This window comes from Galeopterus variegatus, unplaced genomic scaffold (assembly GCF_000696425.1).
Source record: "Galeopterus variegatus unplaced genomic scaffold, G_variegatus-3.0.2 Scaffold743, whole genome shotgun sequence".
NCBI classification, from domain to species: Eukaryota; Metazoa; Chordata; class Mammalia; order Dermoptera; family Cynocephalidae; genus Galeopterus; species Galeopterus variegatus.
The window spans coordinates 407,155-422,684 of NW_007726854.1; the positions used below are offsets into that span (position 1 = coordinate 407,155).

At 39.5% G+C, this 15,530-nt stretch overlaps 3 protein-coding genes across 7 annotated transcripts in view; 2 read left to right on the plus strand and 1 right to left on the minus strand.

The window, feature by feature from the left end:
* ATP2C1 (ATPase, Ca++ transporting, type 2C, member 1) overlaps nt 1-998 on the plus strand; it is a 138,568-nt gene extending 137,570 nt beyond the window's left edge. The window contains exon 29 of the mRNA XM_008571998.1: nt 446-998. Within this exon, the coding sequence (XP_008570220.1) occupies nt 446-541 (96 nt within the window). The 3' untranslated portion in view covers nt 542-998. The remainder of the gene's footprint in view (nt 1-445) is intronic.
* Nucleotides 999-2,146: 1,148 nt separating this feature from the next.
* Nucleotides 2,147-10,451, minus strand: LOC103589919 (protein asteroid homolog 1). The gene is made up of 4 exons (XM_008571996.1): nt 10,295-10,451; nt 9,256-9,382; nt 7,804-9,126; nt 2,147-2,948 (listed from the first exon to the last, which is right to left on the minus strand). The coding sequence occupies exons 3-4, from the start codon at nt 9,103-9,105 to the stop codon at nt 2,715-2,717; spliced, it is 1,536 nt and encodes a 511-aa protein (XP_008570218.1). The 5' UTR covers nt 9,106-9,126; nt 9,256-9,382; nt 10,295-10,451; the 3' UTR covers nt 2,147-2,714.
* Nucleotides 10,452-10,824: 373 nt separating this feature from the next.
* NEK11 (NIMA-related kinase 11) overlaps nt 10,825-15,530 on the plus strand; it is a 114,384-nt gene continuing 109,678 nt past the window's right edge. For 4 of the 5 annotated variants that reach the window (XM_008571999.1, XM_008572000.1, XM_008572001.1 and 1 more), the window contains exons 1-2: nt 10,825-11,505; nt 13,166-13,421. In XM_008571999.1, coding sequence (XP_008570221.1) covers nt 13,261-13,421 — 161 coding nt within the window. In that variant the 5' untranslated portion in view covers nt 10,825-11,505; nt 13,166-13,260. Of the gene's footprint in view, nt 11,506-13,165; nt 13,422-15,530 lie in introns of those variants that run through there. The other variant, XM_008572005.1, reaches the window with a different exon arrangement.

The following is a 15,530-nucleotide window of genomic DNA, read 5'->3' on the forward strand; positions in this document are numbered from 1 at the left end:
GAAAAAAAAAAAAAAAAAAAAAAAAAAAAAAAAAAAAGAAATGCAATAACAGAGTAAAAGGACTAGAACGACTGGGTGTAGACAGTAATACTTCATTAGGGTGGTCTGAAAAAGCATCTATAAAGTGATATTCAAACAAAGACCTGAGGGAAATGAGGGAATGAGTTACATCCTAGCCAAAACTGTCTCTTTTTCGCCCCTCATTAACCTTTTACTTAAAGGAATTGATTTTTAAAAATTGGTTCTACTCATGGAAACATTCTTTGTGAATATGGAAATAATTTAATATTTTTGCTGTTTCCAGCTCTTCAGCTACAGCAGTGATCTGAGGTGAATTACACTAAGATTAATTTTTGTGAAGTAACTTCTTTGCCTTAAATGTAAATAAAAATATTTACTTTTGTTTGCATCCAACTAAAGTTTCCCATGGTGCTTACCGGGTTAGGTCTGGCTCTGGAAGAGGAGTGGACAGCAGCTGATTGAGATACATCCCCATCTGGAGACAGCACTGCCACTGACAGAAGATGTGAGCTGTGTCTAAATCCAATCTTGTGCCCTGCTGCATCTGCTCCTTCACTCTTTGGAACTCTTCATACAACATCTTAGCACCGTTGTCTTGCGGATCTTCCTTACCTAGATAAGGAAACAGCCCAAGGGCAGTATTTTCAAAAACACTGTATCAACTTGTAATTTTCTCCACATATAAAACTACAAATTCTATAAAGAAAAATATTAGTTTAAAAACTAAAATGTTTTTCTTTTCTGGCTTTGTAAATGGTTTGCTGTATAAATTGAAATATTTATACTGAAACACCTTTTGAATCATAAACTAACTTTATTCAACCCCAAATAATTTACTTTTTCCTTGAAATATGATCTCTTCCACTGGTCCACTACCTGACCTTAAACATGTCTGCCTCTTAATTCTCCAAACCCTACATCTGTGTCTGTGAAAAATACAAATGATTATTAAATATTCTCTTTACTGTTCTCACTAATCTTCCTTTGATGGAAATCCCCAAGCTGTGGTGCATTTGTTTTAAAGAAACCACCCATGTGTTCAAAGCACATATTAACTTCTGTTCTATAGGGGAAAAGTAAAGTGTGACTCAGAATTTGGCAATCAGCTGCTTTATGTCGTAGAGGATAAGAGGCAAAAAAGCAACAACCGTAGCAAATAATGATGTACGTTTTTAGCTATAAGTTTCTGCAGGTTTGTTTGAGCAGGGGTGCACAAAATAACATCTGGACCAACTTGGAAGTAATAAAGAGGAGGCCCACCTTTTACCAATTAGAGAGCAGCAAGGCACTGAGCCTGCCTGGGTGCAGGGTCCACATTTCCTAAAAGAAAAGAAACAGACCCTTGACATTCCCCTTCTGTTGGATTCAGGTAAAAACTTAATAGGCTTGCGCACTGAGAATTTTCTTACACTGTGTTTATTTTTCAGTGAGAGGAAATACCCTAAACCTGTGTTAAAGCAGTAGTGGACCTTAACTAACTGGTTTTGTGTGAAGTTGGCTATCATGTAACAGTCCCTCTGACAGCTACTGTCTTTTTCATTTAAGTCATTTTTAAAAAGTAAACTAAAGTAGCACTATCCAATAGAACTTTCTGCAGTGATGGAAATGTTCTGTATCTCTGCTGTCCAATACAAGTAGCCTGTAGCCACATGTGGCTGCTGAGCACTTAAAATGTGGCTAGTGTGATTGAAAAGGTGAATTTTTAGTTTAACTTGAATTTAACTTTAAATAGCCATATGTGACTACTAGCTATGATATTAGATAGTACTGGTCTAGACTGTGGTAACTATTATACATGTTTAGATAGTGTTATATAGCATTCATAATCTTTTAAAGAGAATATTCCATTACAGAATAAAAGCTCCAATGCTTCAACATTTATTTCACTTATATTTAAATACACATCAAATTGCCTCAGTTTATTTCTCTAGTAGAAAGAGAAGTTACTATTTCTTTTTTTTTTTTTTTTTTCCTTTTTGTCTTTTTTCGTGACCGGCAACGGATCGCAACCCTCAGTGTCGCGCCCGTACCGGACCGGGACCGGCCACGGGATCGCAACCCTCGGTGTTGCTCCCGCCCCTCGCTCAGCCAGTGAGCGGCCGGTCCGCATGCGGGATCCGAACCCTCGGTGGGAGCGCCACCGTGCTTCCCAAGCGGCGCACTATAGTAGTGCGCCACCGGGCCGGCCCGAGAAGTTACTATTTCTACCATCACTAATTACATATTAATTGAAACTTACAGCAGAAAGGAATTAAAAAAAGATAAGTAAAATAGCACAAGCATGAGTGTTCATTGTAGATTTAAGTATATATGACAAGTTTCACTTCTGGGCAATTTTAAATAAGTTTCTTGTGATGAGGTTGCTGTTTGTTATATTAATGATGGGATGGGGAACATGGAATACAAAACGCAACTGGCAGAACACACTGTCAACACTTCACAAGTTAAAGCATTAGGTGCCACAGAGCAGGCGTGATTAGGCAGTGCCCAGGCACATCTCACTTGCAGTCAAGCCCTCCAGCACTGAGCCTGGCATGTGGAAGTATTCAAAAATATTTACCAATGAATGAATGATACTTTAGTGCCTCCAACTCTAAGTTCTGATGTAACTGATGGAAGTAAATAATCCAAGAATATTTTTTTGTGTAAACTCTTGAGTATATGCAGTTTGCAAGCAACATGCATTAGTATACTTACGGAATTTCCAGATACCTACTAGGGCTGTTGATCATGGCATGCAAGGGCCCCATCAGCATCCCCAGAAGTAAGGCTTGTAGATGGTGTAGCTTTGCGCTTGCCTCTGTGTGCTGCAACCAGTAGCAACTGACAGCAATGGGCAACTTCAATGAAGAAGGGATTGGCTCCAGGATACTCTGTTTCACCTTCAGAGTTTCCAATAGAAGCATCTTCCGCCTAACCAAGGAGAGCTGAAAATACACACCAAACATCCTGCAAGTTACTTTGGGGAATGTCTCCGTCCCCATAGCATGAAGAGACTTAATACAAATAGAACTGCTGTGTCAGCTGTTAAACTTACTGTGGGTAAAAGCCACATCCAAAGCATTTAAAACAATAAGGTGCTTAATAAATATGGTTGGTTGAATGGGTGTGCTGTCTACTGCTACGTAGCCTCTGCTTATGTCATTCCATCATCTCTGTGTAGACTGGTGAGCGTCTTGAGTGCACACATCATTTGGGAGGTTTGTTAAAAACTCAGTTCTTAGGCCTCACCTTCTAATTTTTGATTCAGTGATGTGAGAGTAGTCCAGGAATCTGCATTTTAACTAGCAGCCCAAGTTTCTCAAAGTTTCTAATTGAGAAACAAAGATCTATACTCAATTCTACCCTTACTTGCAATTGATCTAGGCATCACCACCGATGCCATTACTGATCACCTCCAGAAGAAGACAAACTTAAATTATACGCACCCTTAGTGGCATGTCATATAGCCTTCTATTTGGGTCCTGTTTTATGTCCCTTCCTTGCTGAATGTTATTGTCTTTTTTGTTCTCCCACGGGGATTGCCCCAGTGTGGCTACTTGTAGGTTAGAAGTATATTCAAGGGAAATAGGAACATTTTAAGGGCCACCTGCATTGTGCTTGCAGTAACACCACACTTAAAAACTTTTCATGCTTTAGAGTGCACTTCAAATAAAAGTTCAGAAGTAAACAGGGCTTCAAGCTTCTTGTTGAAATAGCCACACCTTAATCAATCTTAAGATTGAGAACCATAAGAGACCTTACAGGTCATACACATAGATAAGGAAATTAGGACTATTAAAGGTACAACGTTAAGGTGACTTCATAATCATACTTCAAGAAAAAAAAAGTTGTAGTCCTAGTGTCTGCATCCAGCCAGAAAAAGGATTTCCTCTTTCTTGAAGGACAAGACTAGCATAGTACATTTCTTAGCACCTAACACCTAGTTAGCATAAGTGTGGTTGACAGCTGAGAATAGATGTTAACCTGAATTAAAGCACATCGTAATTGACAAAGTAGTTTCATCACTGATTCATGAAAGCTTTAACTAGTATAATGATTTCTAAATACTGGTCTTAAAGTGATAAAATTTTAAAAATTAGAAATACGTAGCGTGCTTTACAGCATAATTGATCACACCTACTGGAAGTAGCATTAACTACTAAAATTTAAAACAAAAACTAATCTCCTAAACTGGTAAAACAACAACAGAAACACCAAATAAAGGTAAGAAAATACATTCTGTTCTGACAAGCTTAAATTATTGAATTCTAGAGCCAAGTTACAACTTTTATGAACAAAGAAGCGTCTGGGCTTTGACTTCAGAGATGTTCTGCCACTCACTGACTATATAATCTTGGGCAAGTTTCTGAGCTTTCTACAGTGTCTGATCATCTGTAAAATGGTCATTATAATAAGTTGCACAAGATGTTTCATCAAACCCACCCGTCCTTAGGCTCTTCCAAAAGGGGAACTATGCACACAGCCCTTGAAGCTGGTTAGGTTTTATCCCATATGTCAAGTTTCCCTTTCCCCCTGGGGAGTGGAAGCACAAGCCTGCAGAAGAAGCTGCCACAGAGAGGCAGAGACATCCAGAAAGAAGGTGGCCTTGGCACTGCCTCACTCCCCATGAATGACCCACTTCCATGTTTCTGTCCATTGCAACTAACATAAATGAAATCCTATCTCATATGGTTATTGTGGGAATTAAATGAGATTGTATAGTTTCTATCACACACAAAGTAGGTAAAGTATTATAACCACATCATGATAAAAACAAAATGAATAGGTACTATCACAAGGTTTCTATACTTACGACTGCATTTGGAATCATATTTGTGCCTTGTACTGTTGAGAATTATCATGGGCTAATTAGAGCCAACAGCATTGAGCTAAATACAGAATTGATTAATTCATGCCAAGGGAAAGCCAAATGATATCAAAGCACAGAGAGTGAACTAAATTTTTTTTTTTTTTTTGGTGGCTGGCCGGTACAGAGATCGAACTCTGGACCTTGGTGTTATCGGCACCACACTCTAACCAACTGAGTTATCCAGCCAGCCCCTAGAGTGAACTAAAATTTTGCTCTACTTTGAATACAGGTAAGTGATGAGAACACAATCATCTTCACTTGGTAAAAAATACGATCAGCATGCTATACTCCTTGGTTCAGTTGGATTTCCATATGAGGGAGAAGAGTCCTGATCCCTGTTTCACACCATATACACAATCAATTCTAGATAGATTGTGGATCTAAATGTGAAAGGCAAAAAACTTTCATGACCTCAGAGTAGGCAATAAGTAGTTTAAGTGAGTAAGGGGTACTCTTATGTGCTGCTGGTGGGAATATTACTTGGTACAACCACTTTGCAAGACCATTTGGCAATATACTAAGCTGGACATATGCATATCCAGTGACCCAGCAATTCCACTCCTAGTTATATATGCAATAGAAATGTGTCCATGTTTACTAAGTGATGTGTAATAGACTGTTCATAGCACTACTCATAATAGACCAAACTGGAAACGACCCAAATGCCCATCAGCAAAGTGGAAAAATCAATTGTGGTATATTCCCACAATGTAATGTGTTAACAGCAATGAGAAATGAATAATCTACTACTCAACGATAGGGATGAATCTCACATACATCATGTTGAATAAAAGTAGGTAGATGAAAGAATTCATTTATAAAGTATAAATACAGTCAAAACTATTCTTTGTTAAGAGGTGAAGATAGTGATTAAAGGGGTTGGGAGAGGGGTGACTGAAACCAGACACTAGGAAAAGCTGCTGAAATGGTGATAATGATCCTTCATCTAGGTGCCCTTTGCAAGGATATATTGAGTTTGTGAAAATTCATTGAGCTGTACAATTATCTGTGCACTTTGCTATATATATATATATATACATACACACACACACACACACACACACTTACAGAGGGATGAATTGCAAAGGGGCAAGAGGAGACTTTTAGGGGTGATGGATGCCTTCATTATTTTAATTATAGGATAGATTTACCGATGTAAACATGTCAAAACACCAAAGTAAACACTTTAAACGTGCACTACACTGTACATTAGTTATTTCTCAGTAAAGCCATAAAATTTTTTTAAAAATCCAATAGCACCATTTATGTTTGAGTAGAAGTATAATTTCAACAAAACATTATTCTTTAGAATGTTACTAATTTGAATTTTATTGGCGTAGATAATTTAATAAATCCTGTGAGAATCTGACGTATAAACAGCTTTCTAGTTCTGTAACCTGAAAATGTGATAAAGATCAGCTGTGTTACTAAGCATGATAAAAATGACTTATAAAATTGCTTGTAGGCTTGAACTATAAATGAACTATAAACACCTGATGGAGACACCATATCTGAGTGACTTGTATTTAGGCACGTCCCTTTCCAGGGACACTGGAAGCTGTGTCTATGGAATTGTTACAAGAAGAGCAGATCCTGTGGGGAAGCAGGCTTTTAAGCCAGTGAGACTCTTTTTCTTTCTTTGAGATATAATTTACATGATATAAAATTCACCCTTTGAAAGTGTACAATTCAGTGGTTTTAATATAGGCCTGAGGTGTCAATAACAGCTAGGCTAAAGAGGATAGTTCCTGGTCAGCTGTGTAGGCCAGTGATTGGCACTACTGACATTTGGGGGCAGATCATTCTTTGTTGTCGAGGGGCTGTCCTTTGCATTGTAAGATGTTTAGCAGCATCCCTGACCTTTACCCACTAGATGCCAGGAGCAACCACCACCCCTTCCACTCCCTAGGTAGTAACAATTAAAAATGTCTCCAGGCATTGCCAAATATCCTTTGGGTGGCAAAGTCACTGCTGGTGGAGAACCATTGGTGTAGACTGATACAGTGTGAATGGATTCTCACAGAAAAGTAAAGTCTAACTCAAACCTGCTGGGAGGCTGTGGTTGCTGTCCTACATTCTTGAGCAGACTAGTGCCAAGAGTAGCCTATGAGTCTTGTGAGTCTGAATATTTAGCTGGATCTAAGAAATCAGAAAACCCCCTAATGGGCTTTGCAATTGATTTTGTAAGTCTATCTGCATTTAATTTATAAACTTAATTGTGTTATCAACATAAGCAGTTTCACATCTATTTGTAATTTTTAATATACTTTTGTAATATTATATATTATAAAAAAGTAAAGATAACACTGGGATCCATGAAAATTTTTTTTCCCTTGAAAAGGGGATTTTTACTTGGTTTTATGAGTGTTACTTGAGTTTTGCAACACTGAATTAGGCTGAGCCATATTTTCATTACTAAACTAAGCGAATCACCATGATGCCACAAACCTAAAGTCTAAAAAAAGTCCCTATCAAATATATATATGTATATATATACCTAAGCATTGGTACTAATCTTAATTGAAGTCTGTTGTAGTGCGAGATGTTAGTTACACCTATGCTCAGTGCCTGTATGCACACTTTTCTTTGCAGTTCAGAATTTTTTCCTTTTCCTTTTTTTTTTAGCCACATAACATCATTCTATTGATAGCTCGTATCAATATAATAGTAATAAGTGTGAAGATAACAGACGACTGAAATACAGTGGAAATGGCATATAGCTAAAAGAGTTAGGTGTGAGTCTTAGCACTGACACTCTCTGGCTTAAGATATCACCTAGTTCATTTGAGTTCTAGTTTTCTCTGCTGTAACATGAGGACATGACAGCATCCAACTGCAGTTTGTTATATTAAGAGAAAATATATATGAAAGTACTATGTAACCTGTGAAGTACTTTACAAAAATTTATCATTAGTATTACAAATACTTACTTCATTCAATTTGCTTAAGTCAGAATGATCCTTGGGCAGTCCTACTGCATCAACAGTTGATGTTTTGATATTTTTATTAATCCTTTCCACTTCACTGAAAGCTAGAGGCTGAGGAGGCAGTGCATTCCAAGACATATTTTCCAGATGTGGCGAAGCATTCAGAAGAAGCCCATAGATGATTTGCCGGATAGGCTGAGATATTCTGTGGGCATTTGGTCGCTGCATGTTTTCAACTTGTGTGTGAAGAATGGTCCGTCTTAGGACCAGTGCATCACTGATGAAAGGAGATAGCTGGCCTTTGGCTAAAGCCACTAGGACCCATTCTGGTAAACCCAGATTCAAGGCGTCTGGACAGACATAAGTACCATACTGGAAGAAGTCTTGCAGCTTCACCTGGGACTGCTGGTACTCTTCCATGGAGCAGCAGAGAAGTTCCTTAACATTTTCTCGATCCTTTTTTGGAAGATATTTCAGAACACTATGTAGTGCTTCAGTAGGGTCAGCAAAATGAGACAACCAATTCAGAAGTCCCAGAACTCGGTGGTGTCTCCTCCCCTTAGAACTGGTAGCTCCGAGAGGAAGACGTGCTTTATTTAAGAATGTCTCCACGACAGGCAGATTAATATGGTCATTTCCACATAACACCGCAAAGAGAGGTAGTAGAGCTTTATTCATATTGCTGAAGTGATGGCAAAACGCATCAAGGGAAAAGCATTTGGCAGGAATATAGTTTTGTGTGCCCTTAGTAGTGTTCACATTTCTCCACTGAAAGCTATTCAATGGGCAAAACCCAGTTTTCAGGTCGAAAATGCAAAAGTCACTATCAGATGATAATACAGGGCAATTCCAATGATTAGCAAGTGTCATAATGTCCCGATCTGCTTCTGAGAAGCACTGGACAAAACATACCTGCAGCTTGATCAAAACCTGTATGAACACTTCTCGGATGAGTAAGGGACACACATACCCACCCCCACCAACAGAGAGGGAATGGGCCATCTGGATCTTCTCTCTAGCTCGATCCTTTAAAGTTGTAAGCTTTTTATTTGAAATGTCACATCCTCCATCTAATACAACATATGGACATATATTACAAGCAAACAGTGATTCAAAGAATTTTTGTGCAACATCTGCAAAAGAATCATAGTCTCCTCCATACCGAAGCTCCAAGTCTGAACTGAAGCAAAGTCTGTGGAAAAGAGCATAGCCATCAATGATAATTTTTGTGTCCCGCAACTTCAAATCAGTGAAGAACTCATTACCATGATCTTCCACAAAACTCATTAGTCCTCTGATACCCATGCTGACAGTCTGAAGAGTTTCCTATTTAAAACAACAGAACACACTTTCAATTGATGCTGGTTATCGGGCACCACATCATTCCAGCGCTATTAAATCATGAAGTGCTGTTTAGATAAACCATGTTAGGAGTCAACATCTCTGAATTCTTACCTTAATTCTCAGGCAACACTAGCTGAGTGCTTTCTCATTCTCTTGCTTTCCTCGTGGGTTACAAGGCACAAACTCAATTGTTTCATGAGTTTTGATCTTGGGATAGGGATGGAGTCCGCTGCTGATTCTAAAGGAAAATCAGTTAAAGTCCATTACTGACACACCAGTATAGAAGTTCTGTGGACTAATACTAAGATAGACAATAGTCACCTTCTTACAACACAGAGTATTTGTTTTGTGGGGTCAAAGTAAAAAGTCCTAAGCTGTAAAAAAGGATATAGTTATTAATCTAATAATAAGTCAGAAAGCACTGGGCTTCAGTAAACTAAAATGTGTAAAGATCGGTGATAGAGATCCAGTTTTTTGTTTTTTGTTTTTGACAGTCTGTGAACTTTCAGGCTTTGGGCTTGTGGGCCCTTCCTAATTATCATAGTTTTTGGTATGGGAAACTACTGCTTCATACCTCTAGGAACACACTGTATCCAGTTTCACCCCAACCAGGGGCTTCTTTCATCTTCTTATCTTTGCATATCTGGTTACCCAGTTACCCTTTTCCATCTGAGACCATTATTGCTGGTTTTTCCTTTGGCCTCAGCTTCAATATGGCTCAGTATGGCCTGAGTTACTAATCCTGTCTTTATTTAAAATAGTGACATTTTTTCAATCATGAATTTTCTGCATTGATTTTGATTTTTAGCGATACTGCATTAACATTTACTTATGATTACTGATTTTTTTGGCGTCCACTTCCATTTTGCGTTTGACTCACCTCACCCTAGTCCCAGCCCTGTCCATATCTCAGCACCTTACCCTGTATAGTACTTATTTCTTTACAAGTCTTGTAACGCTTTCGCGAGCAGAGGCCGTGTCAACTTATCCTAAACTAATTACAAGACCTTCCACAGAGTAGTTCAACAAACGAGAGCTAGACAGGGGAAAGGCTCTCAAAAGGTTTGATCTAAATCCTCAAACTCAGGGCTTCAAACACTGCGTCAACCCGGCCCTCACAACCCGCGCGCCGACCTGCAGCAGAGCTCACCTGCTCCGCCTTCCCGGAGGACGAGCCCCTCCATCAGACGCCCGCAGAAGCCCGGAGACGGCCAGCGGCCCTTGCACGTGACATTCCAACCCAAGGGCGGGAACCGGAAGTTCCTGGTATGACGTCCCTGGGAAGTCGGTTCCGTGAAGCCGGGGGCGCCAGACTGCACCAGGGGGAAGGTGCTCTTGGGCCCGGAGGCGCTAGGTCGGTGAAGAAGGATGGAATGTCCGTTGCGAAACGGATGCCGTCTGGTTAGGGCAGCTCGGCCAGCCCGGACCCCACTCTTCACCCGCCTGCTTGGGTCGGCGGACGCTTCCGCCTCGGTGACCGCCTCGCCCCGAACTCCCAGCATGCCCCGGGCCGTCGCCCTGGCGACGGTGCCAAACAGCCGTGGGCAGCGGCGGTCGGGAGCTCGGCAGGGGCAGCCGCCCCTAAGTTGAGGCCTGCCCAATTACGGGAGGGACTCGGGGATGCCCCCGGCGACGACGGGGAAAGGTAACGCGAGCCGGGCCCCCGCAGCGCCGAGGAGGGGAGTGGATTGAAGCCGCCCGGGCCGGCTCCCGCACCTCTAGGCCCGCATCCCCGCGACTCGCTCCCTTCTTGGACTCCTCACCCCCTGGATCCACTCCAGTCTTCGTAGACCAAGTGTTGGCCGGTGTCCCTCAATATACACCAACCCGCCTTGCGAAAACGTAAATTTTTAAAAAGTTGAAGAGACAAGGAATTGTTCGTTTTACCTTCAGTTTACGGTTTATCGTTAAGGTTAGATTCCTGCTTGAGCAGAACTTGGTGCCAAATCAGCTTCCTCTCGTTTATTACCGTGAAGAGAAAAACGCGGTTTCACCCTGTGCTGAACGCACTCTCGTTTCCCTCGTCTATTGCCTCCAGCCAGATGGGTTTCACCTGCAAGGAATAGTTTGCACAGGCGATAAACTCTCCCATTTTTCGAATATTTCTCATCCAGCTTTTTTTTTTTTTTAAATCTCTGTTGGTTTTATTGAGATTCTAGAATACGGCAACACATCATTCCATAAAACAGAACAGTGTTCCCCCATCCAGCTTTCTGAACCTCCATTTTAACTCCCCTTGGGCGGCAGTGGGTCTGCTAGACGCTTGTTTGCCCGAGCAAAGTTTACTGAACACCTAGTATATGCCGGGCGGTCAGCACTGGAGATACAGAGACAGGCACTAGAGATCCAACGGTAATGAAGGTGTGTTCCCTGCCCTCAAATTCATTCACAACCCATGAGGGGTGAGCGGGTGTGGACAAGTGAGCAGGTAGTTCTAGAATCTCGACAGCACAGTACGTTCTTGGGCTGCTCTGTGGTTTCACCGAGGAGACCAGTGGAGACCGGCGCAAACCTGGACTGGGAAGGGGTGAGCAGAGCTGAGTGTAAGGTTGCACGGAGGGAACCTCATTCCGGGATGCTCTGCAGCCCGAGCCAGACTGCTTAGGCACTGTGGGGTTTAAACCCTGCTCTACAAATAGGAGCCACTGTCTCTGATTGTTTCCTTCACTCAGTGGGGACCTTAATCTCATCTAGAAAATAAAGAGAACTACTGAGTGATCCAAAGAGACTTTTGAGTTGAAAAAGCTGTCTATACGTTTTTCTGAACAGCTTAATTTGGCCAGAAAGCATCACCTTATGACAGCGAAGGAAACAAAAGGTACACTTAGAGGCCTGTTCTCTAATTGTTTTTTCAGCAATAGATTCCACTATCTTTTCTTTGGGGGGGAAAAAAGCTGTTCACTAATCTCCTTACTGGCATCAGGTGAAACTTAACTGATTAATACATTATTTCGAGAAGGAAAATGTTATAAATGGGAATTTACTTATTTATATTCTATTTTGAGGATTTTTGTGGTGGTTTTATGGTTGACTGACACTACCATTGGCCACCATTATAAACGATAGGTTTTTGTGTTATAGCTTTGGAGTTGCTGAATATGAAAACCTAACTACAAGACATAGACATTCTTCAGTTTAAAATCATATTTTCATATAGATTTAAAACAAAAACACACTTTTCATGATTAACAAAACATCTAACATTTTGATGAAATAAAAGTGATTTTAGCATGCACCTACTCATATGAAACAGTCTTGCTTTTTGTAACTCTGTGATACATTTCATAGCTCCTTGAATTGCAGATTTACCTTAGCTAACATTAAAATACAATTCTAGGTTTAAATTGCATTTGTGACAACTTGTTTCTAATCCAGGGAGATTACTTTCTACACAGTGTGTATAATAGAAACTTCAGAAACTGGATCAAAATTTGCTTAGGATGGGAAAAATTCACTCTGAGTTCTTCTCTCTCCTTACATCTATTGTAATAAATGCAAAAACTGTGGTTTAAAGACGACAGGGGAAAAAATCTAAAGTAAATAAGCATCATCCTAATTTCTGGTTTAATCCTAACTCACTATTTGTAAACCAAAATAGACATAAGAAGAACGAGGAGAGCATTACAAAAAGGTTGATGCAAATGTATAGATTTAAAGAAGTGATAGTGTTCTTGTATTTTTTTTAAAAGTAGGTGGGGAGTATAAATCTTAAACAAATAAACAAGTTGTTGATTGTAAAACAGATGTAAATCCCAGAAGTTTGTGAAAAGGTGTCTGTAATTCAGTTTTACCAAATTTGGATGTACAAAGGAAGGTTCTCTTCCTATGAAAGATTGCCTTCTACTGAAATTTGCAATATCTCTACCTTTTAACATTTCTTTCTCAAGTTGTTAAAGTTGACCAGTATGGTGTCATACAATCTGCTAATCAAGGTGCAGGTATCACTGTCAAAAACTTACACTTTTTGTTAGGAATAGTTTAGCATCCTTTAGACTTGATCTCTGAACTTTTCATCTTTAAGGCATTGACCAACGCTACTTGGATGAATCTGACCTTCTCTTAGGAGACTTGAATGTTGTTTGTAATGAATAAACCAGTTCTGTCTTGTTTGGAACAATGTTGAAATTCCAAGAGTGTGTGAGTGTATCAACAACTCTTTCCACTTCTCCAAAGAGATTGATTGCAGGAAGATATATGCTTCAACAGAAACTTGGCAGTGGAAGTTTCGGAACTGTTTATCTGGTTTCAGACAAGAAAGCTAAACAAGGAGAGGAATTGTAAGTAAAAATACTTCATACAAATCTTGAATTGGTTGCCCCGTATGTGCAGCTCTTAGGTCTTTGTATTAAAGCAAGAATTTAGTAGAGATAGAAAAGCTCCTTGACTGATCTCTTCAGATAAGGTTTTTAAAGACATTTCAGAAGGTGAATGAAGTAGCCAAATGACCTACAGAAGGGAAATGGGGTCGATTATGTGAAAATAAGATTTTTATGCATATCAGTCTCAACTGCAAAATTGCTTCTGCTTAACTTGATTAGAACTTCTTGAATGAGAAAATAGAATTGTTCATAATGACTGCATTTTTAGAAATGTCGTGAAATGCAAATAAACAGTAATTCATATTTGAGGTGAATAGGGTTTACAAAAGGACATATGGCGTTAATTTTCTTTGTCTTTTCTATGGAGGAGATTTTCAAAATCTGTAATCAGAAGGGCCTCAAATTAGATATTTAAACCAAATGGAAGCTCCCATTTAAAATTAGCTTTTATGTTAATGACTCCCTTGACATCTCCTTTCCTTTGATTTTGATCAGACCTAAACTTTCATAGTAGAGAAAAATTCTCAATAGCTTTGTACAGTATGTCTCTTACAGATAAGGGTAAAGTTTTACTTTTAGCTTAAGATTTTTAAGATAAAAATTCATTTTTGAATTTGTGGTAGTGAAAAGTTAGTTGGAACAAGTTCAGATAAGAAACTTGTACATCAGAAACACAGGAGAAAGAGAAAGCAGGCTTTAACCCCAGAAGATCTAATTTCCATTCCATAATTTATACTTTTATTGAGAGGTTTTTAGGCTACTTCAAGTTATTCCAGCTTTTGCCCATTGGATATTTAAGTGTGGATTTAAAATCAGTATCATAAACGCTTTTCTACTTCTTCATATGTCATAGGAATTATAAAGGTAAATGTTACTATTGCTACTACTACATTATTTTAAAAATCAACCTTTTAAATGCTCTCTATGTTCAGAATTTTTAAAGGTTGTAATTATCTATAATTTATAGTTTTCAGTTAATTCCTATATGAAGAGCTGCCATTTTTCTGGTGTCCTTAGAACATACATTATGACTCCTACTAAAAAGGTTTTTCTCTCTTACATCCTAGAGGTGCTCTTCTAGCCATTTAGCAAAGGATGGTAAATTTCTTATAATTACTGGAGAGTATTTATGGAAATGTTACCAAACCAAATTTGTGTCCGTCCACCTGTGTACAGCTAAGCCAAGACACTCACACCAGGTTGCAGAAGGGAAATAGGCATTTAATTACAATGCCAAGTAATTCGAGCAGGGACAGCTAATGCTGAAAAAAACCCCATGATCCTCGAAAGTTTATAAGCAAGGATTTTTTAAGTAAAAACTTGTAGATTTGGATGGGGCTGGGTGAGTGGCCTGTAGATGCTTCTGACTGGTTGAGTCTCAGATGATAAGGAATAGTTCTTGGACCCTGTCCCTCAGTCTTCTGGCTCCAATCAATCCGGTGGTTTTGTAGTCCACATTTGGTTAGCATTTTCATCTGGTGGGAAAAGTTGGGTCTCGTTCTCTGTGAAAACATCTCATGGATACATGTCAGGATAGTATCTTTGATCCTTGGAGTCTAGAGGCTCCCTCCTTATTGCTTAGGCTACATCTCATGTGCTCAGCTGTTTCTTTATACTCCCTTCTTTGATTACTAGTCATAAAACTCAGCTCCACAATTGTTAGTTGGATAGCCCAGTTCCAAGATTTTAAATCACTTTAATTTGGGGAGACCAAGGCCACAGACTGCTTTCATCTAAATTTTCAAGGGGCTTTATCAAGGAGGGGGTAACTGCTCAGTTTTCAAACATATTGAGAGTAATATCTAAATCTGACCCAGAACTTGTAAAAATCACAGTGTAGGACCATATCTAATTTTGCTTTCTTCAACTAATGAGGATTGTGAAGAATTTTAAGAGAATTCACAGGGGGGCTAAAAAGGTGATTTAAGGGATGTAAAACAAGATGTATGAAGACCAAACTTGAAAGCTTCAGACATCAGATGATGAGTGAGTGTGGAGTTAGGGGAGCGGGGGGGGGGGGGGGGGGGAAAAAGGGGAGAGAAAATGAAAGACAATGAGTGAGAGAGA

Bases quoted from the DNA above. Each gene is read 5' to 3' on its own strand.
- LOC103589919 (XM_008571996.1), bottom strand. From the start codon at position 9,105: ATGGGTATCAGAGGACTAATGAGTTTTGTGGAAGATCATGGTAATGAG. The intron at 2,949-7,803 runs GTAAGTATTTGT...GTGTATTTTCAG, and splicing joins ACTTAAGCAAATTGAATGAA to CTCTCCTTGGTTAGGCGGAA.